Source organism: Cygnus olor, chromosome 2 (genome assembly GCF_009769625.2).
Source record: "Cygnus olor isolate bCygOlo1 chromosome 2, bCygOlo1.pri.v2, whole genome shotgun sequence".
Classification (NCBI taxonomy): Eukaryota; Metazoa; Chordata; class Aves; order Anseriformes; family Anatidae; genus Cygnus; species Cygnus olor.
In genome coordinates this window covers 151,699,069-151,725,659 of record NC_049170.1, presented here as the reverse complement: position 1 = coordinate 151,725,659, position 26,591 = coordinate 151,699,069, and the positions used below count along the sequence as shown (strand labels likewise).

At 36.8% G+C, this 26,591-nt stretch overlaps 1 protein-coding gene across 2 annotated transcripts in view; it reads left to right on the top strand.

The window, feature by feature from the left end:
- Positions 1-25,711, top strand: part of ADCY8 (adenylate cyclase 8) — a 127,980-nt gene extending 102,269 nt beyond the window's left edge. Inside the window, exons 10-17 of one of the 2 annotated variants that reach the window (XM_040547186.1) lie at positions 1,145-1,237; positions 2,924-3,096; positions 5,913-5,994; positions 11,311-11,469; positions 15,248-15,394; positions 21,579-21,671; positions 23,851-23,965; positions 25,158-25,711. In XM_040547186.1, coding sequence (XP_040403120.1) covers positions 1,145-1,237; positions 2,924-3,096; positions 5,913-5,994; positions 11,311-11,469; positions 15,248-15,394; positions 21,579-21,671; positions 23,851-23,965; positions 25,158-25,645 — 1,350 coding nt within the window. In that variant the 3' untranslated portion in view covers positions 25,646-25,711. The remainder of the gene's footprint in view (positions 1-1,144; positions 1,238-2,923; positions 3,097-5,912; positions 5,995-11,310; positions 11,470-15,247; positions 15,395-21,578; positions 21,672-23,850; positions 23,966-25,157) is intronic. The other variant, XM_040547185.1, reaches the window with a different exon arrangement.
- The last annotated feature ends 880 nt before the right edge of the window (positions 25,712-26,591 follow it).

Genomic DNA, 26,591 nt, shown 5'->3' with positions numbered 1-26,591 from the left:
TTAGAAAAAAAGATTATGATCCTGAATATCTTTTAAAGAGGCACTCAGAGATGGCACTCTGCCTTGTAGAGAGGTGCTATACACCTCATGAACTTGCAGAAGTTACCATTATCTGCTGTCATGCAGGACTGTATAGACAACCTAGAAAATGTTGCTGCACTTCAGAGATGACCGAGTTGCTGAAAGAACAAACAAGAGAGTTCCAAGTTCAAAATTCATTAGAATTTAATTTTAAGTAATTGGGCTTCATTAAACAAACTATCTAACTTTTAGAAAGAGGGACAAGGGAACTAGCTTGTACATATCAGGTTAATGAAATGACCTAGTATAAACATCCAGATTGGATTAATATATGTGACGGGAAACTCCATCTGCTTTGACTGTCAAAACATGAAAACATTAATGATTTTTTTTCCTGTGTTCTAAGACCATGATATATTACGATTCAACACTGGTGTCTTATTTATACTTAATACAGCCAGTTTGAAATACCATTAAAATGAATTCAGGTCATAGCAGTTAAAATGCTGTATTTTCTGAAATTCTCCTAGATACTATTATCAAAAACATTGTATCATGAACCATTTTTCATTCCCTTACATTCTAGATGTCTCACTTACAATTCTGGGACCATGTTATTCTTTGACACATGGCATGATGTCATGGGATTTTTTCCCACCCCTAGAAGGATAACACCATCCATAACAGCATAGCAGGAAAAACCTGCCTTCAAGCAAGTGTACACATATAGTTTGATTTTATGCTCACAATATAATTATGTTGTCTATAATTCATAGTAAAACATAGACATTATCACATGGTAGTTCTTAAGAGTCCAATGTCAGTCCTCTGAAACTCCTGGAGGAGCTCATCTTTCACCTTTGGGAACAGGATTGAATAGGAAGGCTACACAGACGCTAAATGCCTGTAGTGTGAATAGCTTTCCCATTTCCTTTTCATTCCCACTTTTCTGTCTTCATGTTGTCCATTTAGCCCTTGCTGGCAGTTAGGAAGCTGGTATGGAGAGGAGCAGGTCAGCCAGTTCCACCCCTGAACCAAGCCAGACAGCCACACAAGCACTTAGTCACTAGCGCACAATGTAGCCCCGATTTATTTATTTTTCTCTTTTTTCCTTTATTCACAGCTATGGTGTGATTTTGACAAACCAGTGCCCCTGAAGAATCAGACGTTCAACAATTCATCTGCACCTTTTACAGACATCTGTTCCTATCCTGAGGTATTTCTGAGGGTACTTTTGAATCTGAGGCACAGCTCCACAGAAGTTACATGGCAACTACTAACTAAAATCAATGACCTGTGTAATGGTGGTGGAGTCAGGTGCCTTAATAGGACTGTGAAGTTGAACCTTGTCATCTATCAATAGGCTGGCAGAAAAAGTAGAGATGGATTACAGAATGAATCAATCTTATGGCCTAATAGAACATTACAACCAGAATCTTTATGTATCCTAAGGTTTTTATTGTTCTTGCTGTTCAGCCTGTATATATGTAGACAGAGTTCAGCAGACAGCTGAAATGTGAGTAGACATGAGACACTGAGATGTGACAAGACCTGCATTTTGGTACAAGTAAAGATTATTATTTTTTTCTTCAATAGAAGTCATTAAGAAAAATGGAAGCCCCCTCTGGCTAGTAATATCCTTGTTCATGTATGAAATCAATGACAAGTCATTATTAAATGCTTTACCAAACTAAGTCCTCCAGCTTCCTTTCTGTAAGCATCAGAATCTCATATGCCCAAATTTCTAGCTTTTTCTGCCTGTCTTGTGTATTTAAAAATAATTGGAAACTCATCCAGCAACGATTCAGTGCATCACCTCAATAAAACATACTACTTAATTCTTAGGAAGCTAATGGAGGAGACTAATATTTTTTATATCAACAAATAAATAAACACAACAAAAAACTGCAGAGATTTTAAATTTCCATTTGAAACAAACAAAAATGTCCTCTCTATGATGAGCAAGCAGATAGCAAAATCAATGGTTTGGTTATGTGCATGTTGCTTAGAATGTCATATGGCAGTGTCATGATATTGCCACAAATTGCAGAGGAGCACTCTTTCCCACAGAGGAACTGTACTAAAGAAAAAACTGTAGTCAGAAATTTGAGTGCTGCAGTCTCTCCTAAGACGGTATGATAGGAGTTAATTTAAACTACATTTGGACCATGTGTGTTGAGGTTGCTATTTCAAATCTGAATAGCTTATGGCCATGATTGTTTTTCTATATCCAGTATCAGCTGCATGGTTTGCATTTGACAGATGACTAACCATTGAGAAAAATGAGACAGTGATGAGATTAGAAAATGAAGTCTGAATAAAACTTCCGGGCATCACATTTTAAGAGAATAGTGAAACTGAGCTTTACTTGTAATATTAAAAATAATTAAATACATAAATAAATAAATAAATAATTGTAATAAACACCCAAACCTATGGCTTTATCCTCTCTTCAGGTAGCATGGGAAAAGGATAAAGCAGGAGTATGATTCTCCTGTCCTAATTAATGTGAATCCTGTGAAAGTTTAGAACCAAAGGAATAGAAAGGATTCTCACTGTTGACTTTTCATTAGCCAGCTATTATATACAGCATTTCTCACTTTCCTCTTTTCATTATACAGGATGCCCTTTCCATTCTAATACTATGAAAATGCAACAAAGGTGCAAAAGAGCATTTCTGCTAATATGGAGGTGTCATGCAAAATAAGAGAAGTTTTAATTGAACATTCTATATGAGCACTTTGTTTCTATAGTAGTCTGTATGCTAAGACTTACAAGAGCACCAAATTCGAGATCAATAGTTTTTGATACTTCTGATCACTGGATCATTTATGCAGATATCAATGAAGTGAATGTATAATCACTAATCACTAAAAGTAATTGACTGTCATTTTCTCTTCAGTATTTTGTCTTCACTGGTGTGCTGGCAATGGTGACTTGTGCAGTCTTTCTTCGTCTCAACTCTGTCCTGAAACTGGCAGTACTTCTCATCATGATTGCGATCTATTCTCTGCTGACTGAGACCATTTATGCTTCACTTTTTCTGCAATATGACAACTTTAACCACAATGGAGAGTAAGTGTTCACAGTTTCCTTTCGGAACTGTTTTTTAACATGGTAAAAGGTCAAGTCTTACCAGAGAGTACACATATTGGATAACATAATAGTAAAGAATAGGCTTGGTTACAAGAGGCAATGGCTAATCTAACAAGATTTATAATATGATTTTTTTTTTCTCAGGCCTTTTTATTTAAGTACTCATTTCATGAGGAAAATTAAATATTGAGCAGGGATTATCTCTTAAATCTCCCATAGTCCATCCATGTTGCAAAAATATGTTATAGTGCATATACACCACTTGTTTCTAGTCCTGAATACTCCAGAAGTACTGATTTAAACTTTTACCTCCAATTAAGAAACCAGGAGTAAACAGTTGATATTTTAGGGGCAGGGTTTTACCCATATAAATCTCAAAATATAACATACAGTTGCTAGAGATATAAGGAATACAGGGATGATCTCATTTTGTAGACTCTCTTGTCAGAAAGAGGAGCTGAAGAGCCAGTGGGAGGACAGAAGATCCATCACGATTTGCAGCTAGAGCTGCTCCAAGTGTTAAATAACTCTGAACATAGAGTAGCAGTGATTTAGCTCATTCAGAAAAACATCTTTAATCTTTGGTACTCGACAAGCTTGTGCTGCTTCTTGTGCTTTTAAGTGCATGCCAACAAAACCTGTAACTGAAAAACTGCAAAAGCACAGAAAAGCATGCATTTGCAGTGCAAGTAGTTCTCACAACAGACACATCTTTACACACAATAAGGCTCTGCACACATATCTTTCCTTACTAGCTTCCTACAGTACCAAAATACTAATGACTTAAGATGCAATTCCTTTTTCTAATCCTAGTTATGCTCTTACTGTCTAATCATATAACATATAGTATACTCATGACAGAGCCCAGCAAATAAAACAAATGACAGGAAGGAAATAATACTCTGACCAAGAGCATTAACTAGAAGTAGATATCATGGTCATTATCTGATGATGTCATGATCGTATTTTTATTTCCACTAATTAAGCACGGCAAAGAAAGTTTATCCTTGCATGAAAATCTTCAGATTCAGAATAGTTTCTATTTCCCGTGGCAATAAAACTCTCCAGGGACTTTACCACAGAGGAAGAAACAGCCAGGAATATACTTCAGCGCAACCAACAGTCCAGGAGAACAGTTCATCTCAGCTGAGATGCTCCACACTCAGGAAAAGGACTTGAGCTTCACCTCTGACATTAGGAAGCACAAGGTTCACGGCCCTGTTTTCAGCAGCTTCTCTGTTTTCTTAGCTATACTAAATAGTTGAATAAAAGGTATTGCAACTTAATACAAAACTCATCTGTCTCATATATTTGGGGCTATAACTACTTTACTACAATATCCAATGATAGAGGCATTTGTAACTATTATCTTTGAGGTTGCTGCCCTCAGCCAGTGTATCAGAGTCCTTCCAGAATGAAATCCTGGGGAGGCCATATTTCTTACAACTGCAAAATGGGAAAACACTTGAATTCAAAGTATTTACATTCTTCATCAAACCCACAAGGTCAGTTCAGTTACCTCACTCCCAAGCAAGTTTCTATTTGGTTTAGTCTTGTCAAGGTCCACTTTTCTGTGTGCTGTAGTTGTCATGGGAGTCCTCTGACAAGTATCATCTATCTTTTTTTCAAAATTACTGTGGTAAATAGATTCAGGGTCTGGGCTGTGCATTACTTAAGGTTGGACTGGATGATCTTAGAGGTCTTTTCCAACCTAAATGATTCTATGATTATTCTTATATCTCAAGGTAGACAGAAGCGTGTCCCAAAGTCTCTTCCACCTTTCACTCATTGTTTACTCCAATATGGACTTTTTTTCACAACTTCACGCTTTAAGCAACTTTTAGCCATTTCCTCATCTTCATTTATCTACCTTCAACAAAATAATTGTCAAGTATCTGTTTCCATTCAGCTCCAAATTTTCCTTCTCCCTTTTGTTTTATTATAAATTTGGCCCTACCAATTCCCCAACCTCTCCATTTATGTCTTTCCCCCCTGAGAAACATGTCTCTTTAAAACCCTCTGGCATTGTAGAGATAATGGCTTTTTCAGTTTTGTCATCTTTCAACATAATTGCAATTCCTCCCTGTATTTGAAACCTACTTAAACTGTTCTGGGCTCTTTTCACCATATTTCGTCACACTTTCTCCATTGTTCCACACACAGCATCTCTGATTCCATTCAGCAGAAAATAGACACATACTTTCTTAACTCATCTTCTTTGTTTCCCTACTATCTACAAGCGTTTCCTTTACTTCCCAGCATAGGCAAACAATTCTATGCTCTCCTCTTTGTGTCTCAGTAAAATCAATATAGGGATATTTAAATTTCAGCAACAGCCTTGGGGTCCATCTTTTATGTCTAGGCCCATTTGTTGGGCTCTTACTGTCACACTCTGGAAGTTTCCCTGTACTAGATTCAACCTAAACCTTTCCCTATGCAGCTACAACCTCCTGTACGTGGCAAGGGTTGTTGTGTTCATTGTTGTTTATAAAGCTCCCAGGAAAGCGGAATGACTGGCACACAGCTTGCATATCACATTTGAAAGAGAAAGATCATCACCTTCTGTGTACTTACTGTAGGCTACAATTTAGTTATTTAATACATTTGTTTCCAAACAGCAAGCACTCTAATTACATGCCTGTCCTCTTGAACTAATTATTTCTAAGTTAAATGTTCAAATACAGAGGACTTTTTAATGAACAAGAAAAAGTACCAGGGAATTACAGAATGAAATTTCTGCATGATTACAACAAGCACTGACAAATCAATAACTGTATTTTATTTTATTTTTCCAGAACAGACTTCCTGGGTACAAAGGAGGCATCTTTACTACTGATGGCAATGTTCCTTTTAGCCGTATTTTATCATGGTCAACAGGTAATGCAAACATTTGCCTCAACCATTCCCTGTATCACTTGCAATTGCAGGATGTGACAATAATTACTTTCAAAATACCAACTGGCTTTTTATCCACTTGAGCATATGACCTTTAACAATTTAATAAGCCATATGCAGAATCTGATTAAAGAAAGCCTACATCTGACACTGCCTAGCATTCTTAAAGAACACGTGCGATATTATATTCAGCAATAGGCAAGTTATATTGTAGTTGTTTATAGAAGTTGAACAAACAAATGGGACTTCATTTATCTTAGGTATTTGTGCAATTCCAGTGTCATCTGATTACTTCAGTGCACTTGAGCAGGCATAAAACTAAAATGAAGAAAGGGAATAACAAATCAGTAAATAAAACTCCCTTGAAATGACTTAATATGTTGATAGAAGAAAAACACTGCATTTGAGGAACTGAGTAAAATTTGAGGTTACAGAGGTCTAAGCACCAACACTGACTTCTTTGGGTCATGGACCGCTTGCAGGAATGCTTTCACCTTGTCCTAGATCATAACAAGGACTTAGATGCCTCAGTGTTTTAGGACTGATACTTGAGGAGGAATCAAGGAACTACTGTATCAAAATAATAGTTAATCAACCAACACATTCACTAAAATACATCTAAATCAGGGTGTTTTCTTTGCAGTGCTTCTGATTGACAACCTCTATGGCACTGCATATCAAGCATGCTGACTGCAGGCAGTTTCTGTTCACATAAAGACAAACAGAACTACTACATTAAAGGAAGCATCAATGATAATTGCCCTTAGACATGGTCCTGCATATTCAACTTGCTTAAAGATTTTCCCTTGAAGAGGGTTAGGCTGATTAATACCAGCATTTGTAGATCCTAATTGGAGTGAGGCAATAAGAGAAGGCTAGGAAATTCTTAGCATAAGCAAAGATAAAACTCTTAGGGTTGGCAATCTTCTAAAGTGAGAGTAAGCATTTAAAAAGAAACACTGATTAAGATAGAGTAAGAATTAAGACAGCAATGCTCTTCAGGATCAAAATCTGAGTGTGTAAACATTTGTATTTTACAAAAATCCGAGTGAGGGTATTTGAAACTGTTCTCCAGCCTGGAGGCCTGTTGGTACAGCACAGCCTTTTTCCAGCCTGTTAATCTTCCTTGTCCCATAAAACAGAGTGGCTATACCCAAACTGCCCTTGGAAATGGTCCCTGACATGTGCTTACCTCTGCATGTTCTCCCAAATGATTCATAGGGCTAATCTATCAGTTTAACAAAATCCAAAAACAGTGCCTGAGAACATTTTCTTGCACTGTTTTATTTACTATTATAAAGTTAGCCTAAAAGTATCTGTATAAATACAAACTATGAAATATATATATATTAAAAGAATTATAAAAAGAATTATAATAATCCAGAGCACATTAGAAAAACCTCTTCAATTGTATGAACTGATGGAGAATTCATTAAATCTGATAAAGCTGTCCTCCAGCACAGCTTTACTTTTTAAAAACTGCAGAATTAGAATAACTCAAGATATGCCTCATTCTAGGTGTTTTTGCAAAAGAGATTACTTTTGTAAGATCAAGCTTATGGGCATTTAATTTCTGAACAGCTAATTCTCTGCTATTCTTTATCTAGTGTGATTTAAAGTTAATCCCCACATTTGCAGACAGACTTTTAAATTAGATTCTTATCAAGAAAAGGTTGTGTGAGTATGTCTAATCAAAGTCAGTTTCTTCTTACAATCTTGCCTGTATTTCAGCCAAAAAATAGAGACAGTCTCTTGTGCTAAACCCGTAATTATATATAGTTCTATCACTGATTTATGACATCAGGCCAAATAGAATAATTCCTCATTAGAAAGCCAATTTCATCTAGAAACATATTCTTAAGATGAGTAGTACACATTTTACGACAGTATTTCTGCAAGCTAAACTTGAAAAAAAGTTCATGAAAGAAGTATTGTGGACTATTTTGAGGTTAGACATTCTGTACTTAAAATGTGTTTATGTACTGCTTTATCATTTTAATGAGTTAAATAGAACATAAAAAATCCTTCAAAATCTTACCAAAATACAATATCACATACAGTCTTCTCTATTGGAAATACATCTCTCATGAAAAGACACAAAAATAAGTAACCTATTAAACCTGAGTGCAACCTACCACCATGTTTTTTTTTTAAAAATAAATAAATAAAAAAAAAGGTTTTAACAAATGCAGAAGAAATAAAACTGCCCACAGAAGGCTCAGTCCTCCCTCTCCCTCCACTCCAATTTCCAATTAGACCTAAGAAATTAGACCTAAGAAGAGACCTTATGAAACAGAGGTCAAAGACTGTCTCTGGTTTCTGTTAGGTTGCAGATGGGTGTTCTGGCGCCGGCAAGTGTTGACAGATTGCTCCTCTGCTTCTGGAGCTATTTGGTACAAAGGACAACTTGAGCTTTGACAGGGTTGGCACAGGCAGCTTTGTACACAATAACCTCTGGATGTCAGAGCTGTAGCTTTACTCTCCAAAGACTTTTGGGAAGGGAGGAAGGACTGACATCCCTCCAAGGCAAACTATTTGCAAAAACCATGACCACCTTAACCTTATTCATGCTTGGGAAAACAAGGAAGAATGAGGAAATAGGATGAGGAGATTGTTACAATTGAAAGAGAAAAAGAGACGAAGATACATATCTAATTCTGATACTATGCTACAGGTCTCTTCATTAATTTTTCTATGCACAGATTTTAAATTAGTGAGTAAAGGCTATTTGCTTGTTTTATTTGAAGTTAGACAATTTTCAGTGGTTGAATGTGCCCTTTTGTTATGCAAACCCTTTCCTTTCTCATTCTTAAATGAAAAAATATTCTGTCTCTCAAACACTGATCCTTACCTTGTCCTTTCCTTGCATATGGAAATTGTCCGGAGAAAGATTGGGTTGTTTAGCAATACCGGACATAGGGAATGCTAGGCTTGCTGTATAATGCATCTGCTCTATTCTCTTCACTCACTATTGAAATTAGGAGTGCATATGGGGAATATATGGCAGGACAAGAAAACTTGAACATTTCAAGATCAGACGGTTGCAGTCAGATATTTTTATTTCTATTCTGTACTCGTATTTCTAAACCCAAAATTCTACCCTACAATTTTGTTAGTTTTAGCAAGTATCAGAACTTAGCAGAACATCTTCCTAAAACTATTTTCAAACCTCATATGTAGGACATCCTCTTACCTCTGAACTATCAACGTCATCTCAGCAATTGAAGATCCAAGAAAAATATTTTATGCTACAATAAGATTATAAATAACCAAAATGAAATTATCTAAAATATAAACTGTTGCTATTCTGAGTTAGGTTTAGAGATGTGGAAAAAAAAAAAAAAAACTCAGCTGTGAAAAAAATGCATTATAGCCTTTTGAAAACCTTTCATTGTAGTGGTTTTAAATATCTGAAGCATCAAAGACCTTAGAATCCATCAGCAGCTCCTGCTCCAAGCCAATCTGTAAAATACCTTAAGATCTTCTTGCAAAATTATAGTCAGTGTTGCCTTCACAGTCAGCTGGTAGAGATAAAAGTCAGATATGATCATGTATGGGCTCTCTCTTTTAGCACAAATGCAAAGTGAACAACAAGGAAACTCCAAATGTCAGGAAAAATGCTTTAAATATATATTTTCCTGACACAGGATTATTTTTATCTTAATTTTTTTTTTTTTTTGGGGGGGGCAGTTAATCTAACAGTCACAAGATGGAAGATCAAAATATTAGAATTAGAAAAGAGACTGATTGTTTTTAAAGGTGGCAATAGCATTTAGAGAAAATGTAAATCACTACTAAAATGCATACAAGCTTTGAAAGATTATATCAAGTCAGGCTCATTTTTAGCTTTTAGGAAGAAAAGCTTCCTCTAGTACAGTCAAACTGTAAGCCCCCTTGCAAGGTGCCTTTGTATATTCTTCAAAACTGTTTGCCATTGGTCACTGCTAACAATGAAAAACATGGACCAGATGAGTCACTAGTCAATGCCTGAACCCCGTCTTAGCCATTCCCACCCACTGCAGGATTCCCCTTGTTATGTGAATTATATCGCAGCCACGTACTTATCCCAATACCTTTTGGCAATCCATTTGATGTCTCTCCCAAATAGAATATGCATTTATTTACTGATGCTATATAACCCTCTGCTGAATATTTGATTATTATCTCTGTTTAAAGCATCTCAAGTCTTAAAAATACATCTTCTCTTTCAGTTTGCATCACAGAAAGGTATATTTCCATCAGGCTGTAGTTTAATAAATCAGCTTTTGTACAGGCCTTGTGCAAGCTAAAGTATCACCTGCCTTCAAATCTGAAAGCTCTCCTTCAGTGCCATGCACTCAAAAGTCCTGGCAGTTGTGGTCTTGTCCATGTATTAAGACATGCCTCTCAGGCAAAAAATGTGATGTTTCTGCATGCTCTCCAGCTAGCAGACAGCTTCCATTTTTATATATACAAATATACATGTATAAATATGCAATAAATATATATATATGTATTTATATATAAACTGTGCTGTGCAGGAGTATTACTTTTGCTCTATATACATGCAGCACTGAAAGTGATCTAATTTGGTTAGAACTTATCAGGCACTGCCACTTTGTGGGTTTGAAATTCTTACTGTGCAAACCCTGGATCCCCAGTACAACAGGGACTGAGTACTCAAGGGAATGCCAATAGCATATCTTTCACTATCTTTTAAAAGATTTAAAAAACATACAAGTGCATGTCCCCACAACAGAAATATCTCATTTTGGTACCACAGACTTGAAAGTCCTCCTTGACATTGTGTTGGACTTTTGGATTTAGTTTTGCTGAAAGATGCTCATCTGTAAGAAGTAAAACACCTTACTTTGAAAAGTATTTGGAATCATATTTGTTATTTCCTCATGAAATCCATTTCATTAAATATATATATATATATACATGAAAAGGAGAACATATTTATTTCATACTAATATCTTCCAATTACTAATCTCCTGTCTGATTCCATTATGTTTTTATTTAAATAACAGTAAGGTGTTCAAAAGGAAAATAACTTTCGGAAAATTTCTAGCCACTGACCGTAACAGTAATGACAAATATTGTTAGTCCCAATATTTCTCTGAGGCACTCACAATACACAAGGCAAATAAAGGATACTTTTTTCTGGCAATGAAATCAAATTCTTTCTGAGTCAAAGATCTTCATCAATGCTGAAGAAATTACATGGCAGGAGCAGCCTTCCAGAATGACAATACAACAGCTACTCTTATCTTGTTGGGTTTTATTTTTGCACTTCCTTTATTTCTGAAATTACAGCTTGAATACACGGCAAGGCTGGATTTTCTCTGGCGTGTTCAAGCAAAAGAAGAAATCAATGAAATGAAGGAGTTAAGGGAGCACAATGAAAATATGCTACGGAATATTTTACCCAGTCATGTTGCCCGTCACTTCCTGGAGAAGGACCGGGATAATGAAGTAGGTATCAATATTATCTCTGAAAATTTTGTTTAATTAGCAAAAGAAAAACAGATCTGTTCAGGAATTGTTTTTACACCATTCTCAATAGTACTCAATACAAAAATACCGCCTGTATTTGACATCTGGTCCATATTTTAAAAATAAATAAATAAATAATGAATTTTTAAAAAATCATGTTTTAATGTTAGGGAAATTGGGAAATTACTATTCTGTGTTCTGCACTTCTAGGTCTGCATATGGAGTGCTGTTTCCATCCAGCTTTAGGGTCCCCAGTAGACCTACCACACATAGACCTACCAGAACAATTTCAGCTTAGGGCCACTAAAATTATTAGTATTTTCAGACACCACGACATATGACAAGAGGCTGAGAGAACTGGGTTTGTTCAACCTTAAAGAGGAAAAGGATGAAGGAGGATCTTATTGTTGTCTTCAACTACCTACTGGTTGGTTATAGAAAAGACAAAGACAAACCCTTCTCAGATGAAGGACAAGATGCAATGGACACAAGCTGCAGGAAGAAAAATCCCAGTTAGATGAAAGAAAAATTTTGCCTAGGGATCTGGTCAGATATTACATCAAAGTCTCACAGAGGATGTAAAATTTTCAGCTTTTCAGTTTGGCAAAGGCCATGAGAAACCTGATCAAATTGTTCCTGCTTCTAATGGGACCCTTCAAAGGTCCCTCCCAACTTCTGAGTCTATGAAAATCAAATATTCCTAAAAAAAGTTAGATATTTAACAAAATACCCATGAAACTTTAAGATAGCCCAGTATTGCAGAAGTATTATTAAAGCCCTGCCAATTATTATGCAAGCAATCCGTGCAACAGGCAGCAGTAGACCCAAGCCTCCTGTATATCCAGACCCAAGAGAACATCTTTGCCATTTCATATTGCTTTGCTTTGAATTGCCTTTTCTGTGCAATTAACAAAGCACCCATTTCAGAAACACAGTTTGTAGCTTTGTTTCTAAAGCATATTTGCAATACACATAGAAAAGCTTTGTAAGTGTAAGCTAATTGTGCTGAAGGTCTGTCAAATCTAGGGAAAACTGGTAAAAAGTCTGCTGGTGATGGAGTTTCTGCATATTTCTAAAACAGAATTTGGAGAGGGATTGCTGAAGAGATATGGGAAAGATCAGCATTTGATTCCGAAAACAGCAGGAAATCACTTAATCTTTATCTGAAATAAGGCAAATGCATATTTTAGTACTGTCCGTGAATAGAGACAAATTATAAAATTGGGATTTTCTCATTTAATGTTGGAATTATATTTAACAATGAAGACATAACAAATGCTTCAAGATTAAAGTTGCCAACTCTGCCATACTAAGATTCATTGTGTAGTAAAATGGATTCAGGTCTCCCTCTTTCTGTTTCTACATTTTGAAAATAGATGTAAGCAGCCAAATTACACTACACAATGAGGAATCATTGTGTTCTGAATATGTGATTTCAAATAACACCAAGAGAAAGGTGACATAGTGAGAACCTGCAAGGAAAGGAACTATAGGAATCATGTTTTTGAGGAATACCCACTCTGTGGGTATTAAATGGTCATAAAAACACAACTTTGCATGTGAGAAAATGGATGTGCAAAAGCAACTTGGTTAAAACACTTCATTGCAAGTGGAGCAGACCTGATACCAACCATGAGAGTGTTTTGTCATATCTGCATTATGGATTCTCAGGGAATATGTGTCCTCTCTTACACATCAATTCACATATGCTCACATGCACAATAATCTTCAGAAGCAAGCAGATGCCCCACGGATCATTGCTGATGCTTCAATAATTTGCCATTGAATTCATTGCCACCACTTTCGCATTTTGTAGGGCAATTTCCCAGACTGACTATACTTGTGGATGATTTATGTGTGACTTGGCTGGCTGTAAAATCTACCACATTTCAGTACAATCTATTCTGCTGTTCAAGTCTGGCCATTAAGTTAATTTCTCTGCTCTCAAAACATGAATTCCCAAATGTGTACTGTAAGCATTTTCTCATGGATATATTATTTTTGTCTTGATGCTTCTTACCAAAAATAGAAAAACCGAACAGATGAAGACTGAACCAATTGTTTTCTATCTTCAAGATCCGAGGAAAGTGTATGTCTGATTGCATATGTGCTTCAAGTGCATATTGTCTCCTTTTCCATAAGGCTCAATGAACTAGCCTGTGTATTACTTTTTTTCTATATCTGTGGAAGGGAACAGAAATATCCTTAGAGTATGACTTCCATGACCCTGTAGATGTTCTTCAGTGGAGGAAAGTGTAAGGGTAAAATGGTAATCAATCTCTCTTTTTTTTTTTTTTTTTCCCCTGAATAAGAGACTGGCAGTGAACTTGGAAACTAGTAGAGTTTTTCTATTTTCACCGGAGGACACACTACTAAAAAGTCTAGATGAGCAGTAGCATTAAGAGCATACCGAAGTGCAGGGCAGGGGTTCAGGATGCTTTTATAGGGAGAAGCAGAATGATGAAAGAATAAGAGCCTGAGGTGTTCACATTAAGTGTATGGGGTCCAGTCCTTTTATAATGAGGGTAAAGCAGTAACATTTCCTAAAGCACAATAACAAAAACATTGAGAAGCAACTGCTCCATACCAGCATATCAAGAGAAGTCCCAGAACAGAAACAAAAGTACCCAGACATTGGGCAACACCATGCCAGTTTTTGACCTTGCACTGCCAGGACACTGAAAGAGCCAATGGCTAGAAGTTGAAATTAAAAAAAAATAAAAAATAAAAGACAAATAAAAGAGAACGTGTGCAGCTGTGGTATGTTATCCACTAGGAAAGCATACCAGGAACTGTGCAGAATAAGTCCCTGGCATTTTTTAATTTAAAAAAAAAAAAAAATTGGGCTCAAAGAACTGACTGTATTTCACATGTATTTTCACAAGAATCAATACATATATAAATCTTTCATTCAATATCAGAGTGAAACATACATGTAGCATAAGTGAAAGCTTATGCCAGGGGATACTTTATCCTTATAGCCTCCTGCGTCTGGTCCCTTATAAACTACTTTCTATCCCCAGTAACTCCGTTATAACCCTCACTTCTGTTTCTCCCTCTTTCCAAACCCTAATAACAGGAACCTCTCCAAGATCCAGGCAAACAGATGGCTCCATAGTCACCTTAGGAGAACCACAGGTTACCAGAGAGTAGACAAACTTGTAAAGATATGCAGTAATCTAAAGTATAAACTATCCACTTGAAAATGAGTTAATTGATAGAATCCTTACAAAGAATTCATATTAAACATTTAAAATGACTCCACCTGATCCCTGTTATCCCTGTTAATCAACTAATCTAGAAATATATTGGTGACTCTAAACATACAAGACAGACTTAAAAATCTCAAAAATAATAAACATTAGGTTCCTTTTACTTCCCTAACAGTGTTTGATTCTCTGGTACCTGTACATGCAAATTAATTCCTCATTCCTTCAAGTGATTCCCCATATAAATTAAAATCAGAAATTCTACTCTTTTTTTTTTTTTTTTCCTGGTGTAGTTTCCTGACCTCAGAAGCAAAAAGAGAGGTTTTCCAATAAAGGTCAAACCCTGCATAAAATCCATAATAAAAATATGAAAGCTGTCAGCCTGCTCCTGTTGAACCTGGCTAGTCACTTACACAATATATTAATGCTAACCTCAGTTATGAAGGTACTATTCATGGAAAAAATAAGAAATATATTTTACTTGCAGACAAGAACTTTCTCTTCCCTATATTCCCATTCCAACTTGTTTTTCTTCATTGTTCTTTTAGGAATTGTACTCTCAGTCTTATGATGCTGTTGGTGTGATGTTTGCTTCTATTCCTGGATTTGCTGACTTCTATTCCCAGACTGAGATGAATAACCAAGGAGTAGAATGTCTGCGCTTGCTGAATGAGATCATTGCAGACTTTGATGAGGTAATACCAGCGATTAGAGAAAATCTGGTAGTGCTTAGAGTTCCCAAACACCAAATACGTTGTCCTAAATTATCAAATTTACTATTTTTCTTCCAATCATTTTCTGATATTTTTTTTAACTCCAGTTGCTGTTACAATTGTCTATTTTGCTTTTTAATTTTGACTTGCCAAACTTTGGTCTGAATGACTAGTGAATTAGAGACTGAAATCAATAGTTACTTGAATATAAACGTATGCAGTTAAAACTGGTCTGCTCCAGCATACCTAAAAGTAGAACATGCCTTTATTCTGCAGAAGGAAGGGTGAAGATATTTACAGCAGTTCTGGGAAATAATGATCTAAATACTGGAATTTATAAAGGTATTCTTTTGAAGACAATAGGTGAATGGACTCAATAAACATTAAAGGTAAAACAGTGTCAAGTAAAATGTGAAGCACACAGCTCTTAATCTGTTGTTGGGTAATGAATGAAAGGTGGTGGCATTTTTACTGATGTCACTTGTCTGATCAGGTAAGTAATACATTGGTTAAGCTGCTTGCTTTGTTAAGGAATTCACAGGTGGAGAGGAAAAAAAAGCTTGGAAAGGACATAAAAAGAAAGAAGTATTTATTTAGGTATCCTGTCCTTCAAGAAGGTGAACAAGTGAGATTGGATCTATGTTCTGGACTGGAATATTCCATATGGGAAAGAGATTTAAAGAGAAAATGGGAAAAACACATTCTTTTTAGAATTTTTCTGAGAAACACAAAATTGGCACTAACCTGGATTGTAGGGGACTGGGCACGTGTATAGCAAGTAATCTTTGAGGAACAGTAAAAAATTCTACCCTAGAATCTCATGTTTTGTTTATCCAATTTTTTTTTTTTTTTAATTCTTTTCTGTTTTGTGATAGAGTGTCAAATGGAGAAGTGAAGAGTGTCTTGTCGGGTTGATATTAAGACACCTTCCAAGAAAGCAGAAGGAATGAGTTAATTCCCTCAAAATGAGCTGGATCTGGATTTCACATCCCACATGAGCGATGTAACCATGGAATAATTTTCTTAAACAGAATAGGGAAAAGCTCTACTTAGGTAGTGCTTTGCAAAAATGAGAAAAGCTTTCACCACTGTTTGTTTCTTTTTATTTTTTTGGCTCTCAACTCAAAAGGCATTATCAGAATACAAATTATTAAATTTGAGTTTTTGAGAGACGACGAGAAGGGATACCAGGATTCTGTCCATAGATTAAGCATACAGATTTTTTTTCCAGGCACTGACAGAATGTGGACATCTCCAGGGCTTAGACTACAGCTGAATGAAAAATTGAGAATGTGTCCCTTTTTTTCTTTTCTTTTTTTTTTTTTTTTTTCATAATTAGTATCTCAGTCCTACTTTACGTACCTGTCTCCCTTTGAGGATCTAGTCTAAGGGTGTTTTTTTTTTTTTTTTATTGTTTTGTTTTGCTTTGCTTTGAACTACAGACATCTCCAAGGGCTTCAGAGGAAGCTACTGGAGGTAAAGATGAACACTAGGAGAGTTCATAGAGTGGTAGCTCATGAAAACTGGATGAGGGTCAAATGTACCAAATTGTGAGAGACAATGAAATTGAGGGTTAATTCATACAGCTGAGCAAATACTAGAATTGCCAACAGGAAATAGAAGAATTCACAGATGCATCCTTGTGCATTTCAGTAGAAAACTAACTTTCTCTCCTATGAGAAGAGCTCTGTCACCTGCTAAACTCCTGCTCTGCTTTCCCTATAGGTATAAATACCTCATTCTTATCTCTGAGATCTTGCACAGCTGTCAGCTTGCTTCATGATTAATAGTTTTGTTTTTCTTTCCAGATCTGATTAAAATGATTATGGCTCAAACTTAATGCAAAGCCTATTGCTATGAATTAATTTAAGATATCTTTTCATGCATGTTCATATAATCTTCACAGCAAAATTTCATTGCTACTGAGGTGATTACCGAAGACAACATTTTCATCAAAAACCCTAACATGATAATGCATTCAGGTCCCCAACACCTGTTCTGTAATTAATAAAGTACCTAATTAGGGACTGCATTATGTCCCAGACATGTTCAGTTGAATAATAGATATGTTCTTGGTATGGGTAGTAAATGAAATTATGTGATCCCTTGCTGACTGCTAACCTATTTCCAGCGTAGTCATGCCATTAGTTTACTCTGTAAGCAATCTGGAAGGTGACAGAACCACTGTGAAGTGAGCAATCCTAGCCATGGAAATGGAACCAGAAGTCATTTCAGGTCCAGTGTTTCAGGGACAGTAATATTTCCACATAACTATTGACTGACATTACATGATGTCACTATGCCTTGCTTATCATTATGTTTCTTGCCAAGATTGTCTGTCTCAACACAGGCCTAGAAACAAAATGCAGACTTGCAGCTTAAGAACAAAGTAGATATACGGAAGAACATCTGTTCTTCATAGAAGAACATTGTACCTTAGCATCATGTGAACAACACTGTAGAGACACCCAAATGTAGAATTCTTATGACAGGAGTCTAAGACATTGGTGCTTAATGCCATTTGATATTTCTGAGGTGATATGAGACAACCACATGGGACTGACAGGTCCCATACTGCACCATCAGAAAACTCATACTGTCCTGGAGCAAGCTGTTGGATGTTTTACCAGGAAACATGGTCTAAATAACACTAGATATCTGTGTGTGGACAACTGAATTGAGTTCCTAATCTCAAAACAGATTCTACACTGTGAACCCCCACCTTACCTTTTACAAGTAATAGTAAAAGGGATGTTTTATCCATAGTGCTAGGAATATATTTCTGAATGAAAGCAGTGGTAAAAATCCAAATTGACCTGGTCTGAAAAATGTGATAGGGACATGGGTGGGGATCTGGGTTATTTTTACTTCATTTTAGAGGCATTTATTTGTTACAATAAAACAGAAAGCTTACTATCCAGATCTGTTATTTTGTTTTGCACTTAGCGGATCTGTGTTAGGGAGTCAAAAACAGTCAAACAAAAAGTAGTGAACAGTGGCCTTACAGAATCTGCCACCAGCAGCTGTGCAGGGTAGGAGTCCCCAGACAACTCAGGATGTGACTGACTCTTTCTTAGGGAGCCTGGGGAACCTGGTCCAAAAGTCAGTATTGGGGAGTAGGTGACTGAGTCTTCTCAAAGCACAGTCATTACTTAGGATTTTTTTTCCCCTGAAGGCCCCCAAATTTGTTGATTTCCAACTTGTCCAGGCATCTTGTTGACTGAGGCAGAATGGGAGATGTTTCAGGAGATATTGGGTTCTGGACTGACAAAAGGACACTTTTTTTTTTTTTTTTTGGCACATAACATCATTACATGATACAATTATTTCCTATTTTGTACCCAGGCCCAGAGGTGCTGAAGGGAATATTTCACACTTAAACAAACATGAACATTACAAATCTGTTTTTATAATTACTCATTTTTATAATTACTCATAAGTGTCTGTATTCTTAAGACACATACAGGGCTAAACTCCCATTCTTAGAAACGTTGTTACCAAAAATTAATACCAGAACATTTCTCGTGAAAATTCTGAGTCTTGATAGACTTTTTTTCTGTAAAGTAATAGTCTTTCTAGTCATTTAATCTATCGTTTGTGTATCTTAGTGATGGTACAGTTGGGATTTGTTCTTTAATAAGAGCTTTCTAGTTCATGGGTTCTTTTTCCCTCCCTTTTCCTTTATCCTGCAGTGATTTGCATGGTGTTTATAAAAACAGGTTCTAATATACTATGTTGTCACAAACGTTTTTTGGCAGCCTGCAGGATCCTGCTTTCAGACTTCGCTGATTACTTTGCAGTTGTGTGGAATGTCCTGAAGCATTCCTTTTCTACTACTTCGTACACGTTCTACTGCAATAATATACCACAGGGTCTGACCTTGGCTGTACATGAACTGAATGATTAAGCTTCAGTCTCTTTTCAGATACCAACCACATTACAGTGATTGAAAATGTTTCCTGGACTATCTTGGTAAATTAGCAAGCCTACTTAAAGTGCTGTAACAAATAACTGTTGCCTTAAGCCTGAGTGGGAATACCTTTCCCCAATAACAAATTCCATCATCCTGTCATACTGTGAAGAAAGTAATGGGTAAATAAACCATTACTTGAAGAAGGAAATATGTTGTTTAATAAACAAGATAAAGCAAGAAAAAAAATAGAGATTTAGAAATAATAATGAATGAGAAGAAATAAAATATGTTTATTTCTTTTAAATTTCCTGAGAGCCCATAATTTTTTTCCTCCTTAAAAATAACCATTTTAGATATTCATCATACATTTTCTGTTACTGTGCTCTCTGCTGTTGTTTCCAGTGAGCATGTGAAATGAAAACATAGTCTGTTTTTAATCAAGACCGTTTTCTCTCCTTGCCCACACACCTGGTGCTCTCAGGCTGCTGACAAAAGCATGGCAAAGAGAGACATTCTTTTTCTTTAAGGGAGCAGTTGGAAGAGCTGCCCATGTAGGAGGGAAATGCAGATAATGGGCTTTTCTGGCAGTTTAAAGAAAATGAGAAGCGGGTCAAGTTTTTGGACTTTCCTGACTTGGAAGGGATCCATTAACCATATGGCTTTGTGTCCCTTGTGCGATGCTGTGTAGCCTCCCATTAGAGACAGATGGTGTTGTATCTGTACATGAACAGCAACGCTTCCAAGCCCCCGACACTGTGGCTGACGTATGCTGTGGTTACTTCAATGGCCAGGGATATTTCATGTTGTGCCTTTGGTATGTTCTTCCCTTTGAATAAAATATTCCCTTTAGTTTTTAATTGACAGGAAACTGAAACCCACAAGATGGAAAAAGAATGTATGACACTGTATAAAAGAAGGGGGAAAACTTCATTAATTTTTTGCCTGACCACAGTTTTGTGGTTTTTTTTGAAATTTTGGATTTTTTTAAATTTAAATCCCAACTTTAGAACTGAAAGTTTCAAATTCATTGCCTGGGAACAGTGGTTTGGTTGTTTTTTTGTTGTTGTGATTTTTTGGTTGGTTGGTTGGTTGGTTTTGGTTGGTGGTTTTGGTTGTTGTTTTCCAGGACTGCATAACCATATTGATGCCTGAATTTATTAGATACCACACTGCATGTCTTGAAGTTTTCTAGGGTGTTTTGGTATTACCTTCAGTAATACACATCTTTAAAGCCTGTGATGAGGTGACACATGCCCACTTTCCACATAAAGTTCTGCTGTCATTGGTAGAGTTCACAATCTGAAGTCTGCCTAGGTCTCTCAAGGAACGTAAGGCTCTGATCCCAGCTTAATGCAAAATCCTTATTTAAACTGTGAAGATGGGCTTGAAATAGGGACCTGATTGACATTCCCACTCTACTCAGGGCTTTAGTCGGTAGACAATATTTATTCTTTCTCTTCCAGATTTTTAATCTGGCACGGTATTTTTTTGCTTGTTTGTTATTTATTTATTTATTTATTGTTATTACTCCTACTTAGCATCAATACAGGTGTTTACTAATTCCTATTGGTTCCATGATGTTTTTGTAGAAGAGGTAAACACATAACAAAAGTGCAGATGGAACAACCCAATGACAACATGCTGGCATCAGGCATGGTAGTAAATAGGGAGAAACGTGCCATGCATGAGGACTTGATCTCTCATAGAAATTCTTCGGAGGCATCTACCTCTATCCACTGACTGTGTAAGATGCTTAAATGGTTAATTGGCTGAATTCCCTTTAATACTGGCCTCATCACCTGAAACGTTGCCATAAGAGCACTTAATTTAAGCAAACTGAATTCCCCCCAAAGAGATTTAGGAATACTTTAATGTGATTGGGTGTTCTTATATACAAGCACACATACACAGAATGTTTGTCTTCATTAATTTTCTGTGATTATATCTCAGCAAATGCGGGATTCATCTGCATTTTTGTTAGGCTGGAATATGCATGTCTTATATTATCCATTCCAAAATGTACCAAACAGCTTTACAGAGCACAGCAGGCTTTATCTTGAATGCACTCTAAATAGATGATGTTGCAAAGAGCCACAGCTCAGTGTGTCCCAGAACATTGAGCAAACTGTGTGCCATGACCGGAAGAAACCATGAACACAAAGATTTATTTCTATATCTGTACAAGCATTTTGCAATAAAAATTACACTTTCTTTGTTTTTGTTTGTTTGTTGTTTGTTTTACATGTGTATTAGTTACTAGGTGAAGAGCGATTTCAAGATATTGAAAAAATTAAAACAATTGGCAGCACATACATGGCCGTGTCAGGATTATCACCTGAAAAACAGGTAAGAGAATAGTCTACTTTAAGAAGCAAAGTTTTTTTGTGTGATCCCAACATTCATATTAGAAAATATTAGTGTTATCTTTTTGATGTTCATAGAGCTGTGTATGCTAAAAAAAAAATAGACATTTGGGGCTTCTGGCAGACAACAGTTGCACTTCTTGATGAATTGAAATGCCATCTTGTGCTCTGAACAAGAACCATATGGATTCTTTCTTCAAATTTAAGTTTATCAGAGAGAAAAAAATCTCCTTTCAATCACACTGATGTGAATCTAGAGCAGGTCTATCTATATCTTCGGACATACTCTAAAGTTACTACTGTAACTCAGAGCAGAATCTGACTGGAAATCTGCAATAAATTATGAAAAGAAAGGATCTGTTAACTAGCAGCATGCTTATGTAAGTGCAAGGTTGCATTTAAACATTTATTACAAGGATGTAACTGTGTATTTTTAGACAGAATGATAAACTATACATCAAAATAAAGCTGACATGTCAGAGCATCATAAAACCAGAAGTCTGCACACTGCCCTCACCTACAGAGGTGCAAACCAACCTGTGCAAAAAAATCAGCCACAGAAGACACATACACTGTCATAGCCATGAACCTCAGATGAGCCAGATGAGAGAAATCCATTCATAGTTACATGCAATAATATGCCTGAAAATGGGGTCTCCAAAGGAATAAAATGAGTTTCTAAAATACATCCAGCAAGAAGTTGGCTTCTGTTGAAATCTGTCTTGCTTGGCAACCGGTGCCTCCCCACGAGGAAGAACACCACAGAAGAGGGGTGTGCTGCCCCAGATCAACAGGAGAGTGGGAATCAGATCTGCCTACGTTGATTGCAACTGCCAAGAAAACAGCAACTAGATTAGACTGAGCTTTATAAACTAGAAAATTTCCATTGTTTGTTTAGAATACATTATAAAACATGTGGAGTGTAACTAGCTGAGCATCTCCCACCTACAGAGTAACAAGTGATTCTGACAGCTAGAAATCCACAAAACTAGGCATGCATGAGATTTTTTTTGTTTGTTTGTTCCAGCTTAAATTGCTTCTGTGCAGAGATGAGCAAAGAACTGAACATCAGAGACACAGCTACATAGCTCCTAACTAATTCTTTAGGCTTGATGAGGGTAAAAATTCAAAAGGAGAAAATCTTCACTGCATTTCCAATACTGATTAATTCATCCTTTTTTAAACAACAAAAGCCTAATGAAATTTATATCTATGTTTTAAATATACTTATCTTCATACATATATGTATATGACTGCATCAATATCTAAGAGGTGAGGGTTGCTGAGGGAAGATGACATGCCCTGAACTGAATAAAGCTGAGGACAAGGAATGTAAACAGAAGAGGGTGAAGCTAGGGAGATTCTTATGATCTGGCTCAAATACTGAGGATGATCAAAATGTCAGAGGGCTGCACTGCGTGATCGGAGGTGGGGCTTGCAATGCTTCCTTCCTATGGACTGGAAATTTGTTTAATGAAAGAATTACCCGGCTTCATAATAGATGAGGTGACATTATAACATTATCAGGACAATCTCAATCCTCTTTATACTTCTTTTCTCAGCATTAGATATATGCATATGCATTGTTAATTCCCATTTTTGCCTTTTGGATTATTGGTAGGAAATGGATTTCTTTGGTACTTCACAGAATCATAGAAAGGTTTGGGTTGGAAGGGTCCTTAAAGATCACCCAGTTCCAACCCCCCTGCCATGGGCAGGGACACCTCCCACCAGACCAGGTTGCCCAAAGCCCCAACCAGCCTGGTCTTGAACACCTCCAGGGATGGGGCATCCCCAGCTTCTCTGGGCAGCCTGTTCCAGTGCCTCACCACCCTCTGAGAGAAGAATTTTCTCCTAAGATCCAATCTAAATATACACTCTTAGCTTAAAATCATTCCCCTTTGTCTTATCGCTATCTGCCCTTATAAAAGCCATGTACTTCACAGCGAGCCTTCTTGTATCCAGGTATACAAGTGTTGTAATATAAGTGGGAAGCACTACTTTAACTTTAATAATACCCTATCTGCCTTTGATCTAACACATTTAGACTGTTCTCACAAATTCCAAATCTATAAGATACTTGGCACTTGGTGGGGATGGGTGGGAGCTGTTCTACAGGCAAATGCAAAACAATTCTAACATTATTTTTAATGACTCCTCAGCAATGTGAAGACAAATGGGGGCATTTGTGTGCTCTGGCTGACTTCTCCATAGCTTTGAATGAAAGTATACAGGAGATCAACAAGCATTCTTTTAACAACTTTGAGCTCCGCATTGGTAAGCGTACAAGTACAAGCATGAAAATTAAAATGTGGTTTAAATTAAAAAGGGGAATAGTAGCTTACCCTAAACTCTATGCACAGTTTTTGTGCACAAAGCCTTTTGACTTTGCACAAAAACTGAATTCCAGTTCTGACCTGATCTGTCCCAGTGGCAGCACCTCTAAACTTCTGCTAAGGGTAAACTATTATCCTGGATGAAATCAATAGGGTGGGACATGAATGTAGGGATGACCTGAATGTATGCAACAAAGCAGGAACAAATTTGATGACTATTTATGCTGACTGGATCACCGGCCAAAACCAACTCCACTCAGAAAAAACATGTCCTTTACAGACAATCTTACCCTTAGAAAAGCTGAAGTGTATTCGTTAATCACAGCATGGAGGAGCATCATCACTGTCTGTGCTAACTCAGAGTGCTTCCCAATAGTTTTGAGCCATGGAAAACTCCAGCTCCCAGGATTTTTCAGGGAACATTCATCCATGTCCAGTAAATGTGGATCCCTTGCAAAGCTTTTATCCATCATGAATGCAACTGTATTTGGAGACCATGTCTATAAACAATTTATACATATATACGTATTTGCGTATATATATATATATAAAGTCTTTTAAGAAAATCTAAAAATGTAAGATCTTTTTCCCAAAGTGCCTTTCACTACCAGTAAACTTATTCTTAAAACTTCACTGTAGGAAAAAAAAAAAGTCACCTTTATATTATTTCTTGCATTGAATTTATGCAACAATATCATAAGATATAGTCTTCCAATAACTTCACAGGAATACTTTAGTATTTTCGCTTCATGGAACATAAGGATGTCATTTCTGGACTGCATAGCACTGACAGGGTTGCCTTCAACAATTGCAGATCCAGAAAGATCTTTCCTACTACTTAAGAATAATTTTGCAGGAATTTTGGCAATAGTATGTCGAATACAGATGACATGTAAGTACTGCAGTTCCACTGTGATGGACGCCCTGTCAAATAGTTCTGAGGATATAACTTTTGTTCTCTACCTTTCCTGAACTTTTTTTCTTACTTTCTTTTTATATGCACCTTTTCCTTAAACTTAGAGATAAGTATATGTGAACCAGGTTTCATACAATTCTGAAGTACAAACATGGTTTTCAGTCATTTTCATCTAACTGGTTGTTCTCTCTCTCCCTTTCTCTCTTTTTTGTAATAGGGATTAGCCATGGCTCTGTCGTAGCAGGAGTTATCGGTGCTAAGAAACCGCAATATGATATCTGGGGCAAAACGGTTAATTTAGCAAGTCGAATGGACAGCACAGGAGTTAGTGACAGAATACAAGTGCCTGAAGAAACATATCTGATCCTGAAGGACCGAGGATTTGCCTTCGACTACCGAGGAGAGATTTATGTCAAAGGTATCAGTGAACAGGAAGGAAAAATCAAAACATATTTTCTTCTAGGAAGAGTTCAACCAAATCCTTTAATCTTACAACCAAGAAAACTGACTGGACAGTATTCATTAGCAGCTGTTGTATTAGGACTTGTACAGTCTCTTAACAGGCAAAAACAGAAGCAAATCCTTAATGAGAACAATAATTCTGGAATCATAAAGGGACATTATAACCGGAGGACTTTGCTCACTCCCGGTGGATCTGAGGCAGCAGCCCAGGCAGAGGGGGCCGACAAAACTGAATTGCCATAATCAACATTTTGTTTGTGTTCTTTTTTTTTTCTTTTTCTTTCTTTTTTTGTATTTCTTTTATATATGAAAATAAATATACAAATAAAAAGGGTTTAATTTTTTTTAGAATAAGCGTGATTATCTTCTGGTGTGACATTTTTATGAGATTCCAGTTCATCCATTTTTACAAATGCTGCCAGTATCTCTCTCCATTTACTATGATTCACCTCTGAATGTCCAGCCATAGGAGCTGTAGACCTCTGCTCAGCTGTGCTGGTTACCCACAGAAAAGGTCAAGAATAAATCCCTGACTTGGGGGGATTTAGAACATAAATTGTATAAATCATGGGAAACTGAGACAACACACTTGTCATGTGGAAGCAAAGGCAAAAGGAGATTGAGTAGGTTCTTCTCACTTGTAGTTGTCTTCAAGAAGAGTGATATCCATCTAAGTTAGTTGTCTGGTCTCCATAACAACCAGTGAAAAGCTAGTCAATACAGCCAATGGATTTATGTATGTTATCTGCCCAAATGTGAGGCTGTGGGACATAGAAGGGAGAGATTTTACCCCAAACCCACTGACTCCGTTGAGTCACTGGCTATGGGCTGTTAACAGAGACTGAAGTGTCTTGCCCACAAGGCTGCAGTGCAGGCAGTATTGCATGTTGTTACCCACCTGAGCTCTAGCACCCACTCCAGGAAGTCAAGGCTCTCCTGTGGGCACTATGCTATATCTGTCAGTCCCATCTGAAGGGTTCAAATGTACTAAGATATCTTGAATGACACAAGACATAAATGGACTTGTCTGGAGTCTACAGCTGAATCTATTGTCCAGTCAAAGAATTAACCAAATTCCCTTGGTTCGCTTTCCTGAGCTTAGCTCTTAAACCCATCCCCAGTCTGCATTTTTAGCAAAAGAAGGCTTATCTCAAGCTGTAAAATGAGAATGTGCTAAAGTACAACAGGA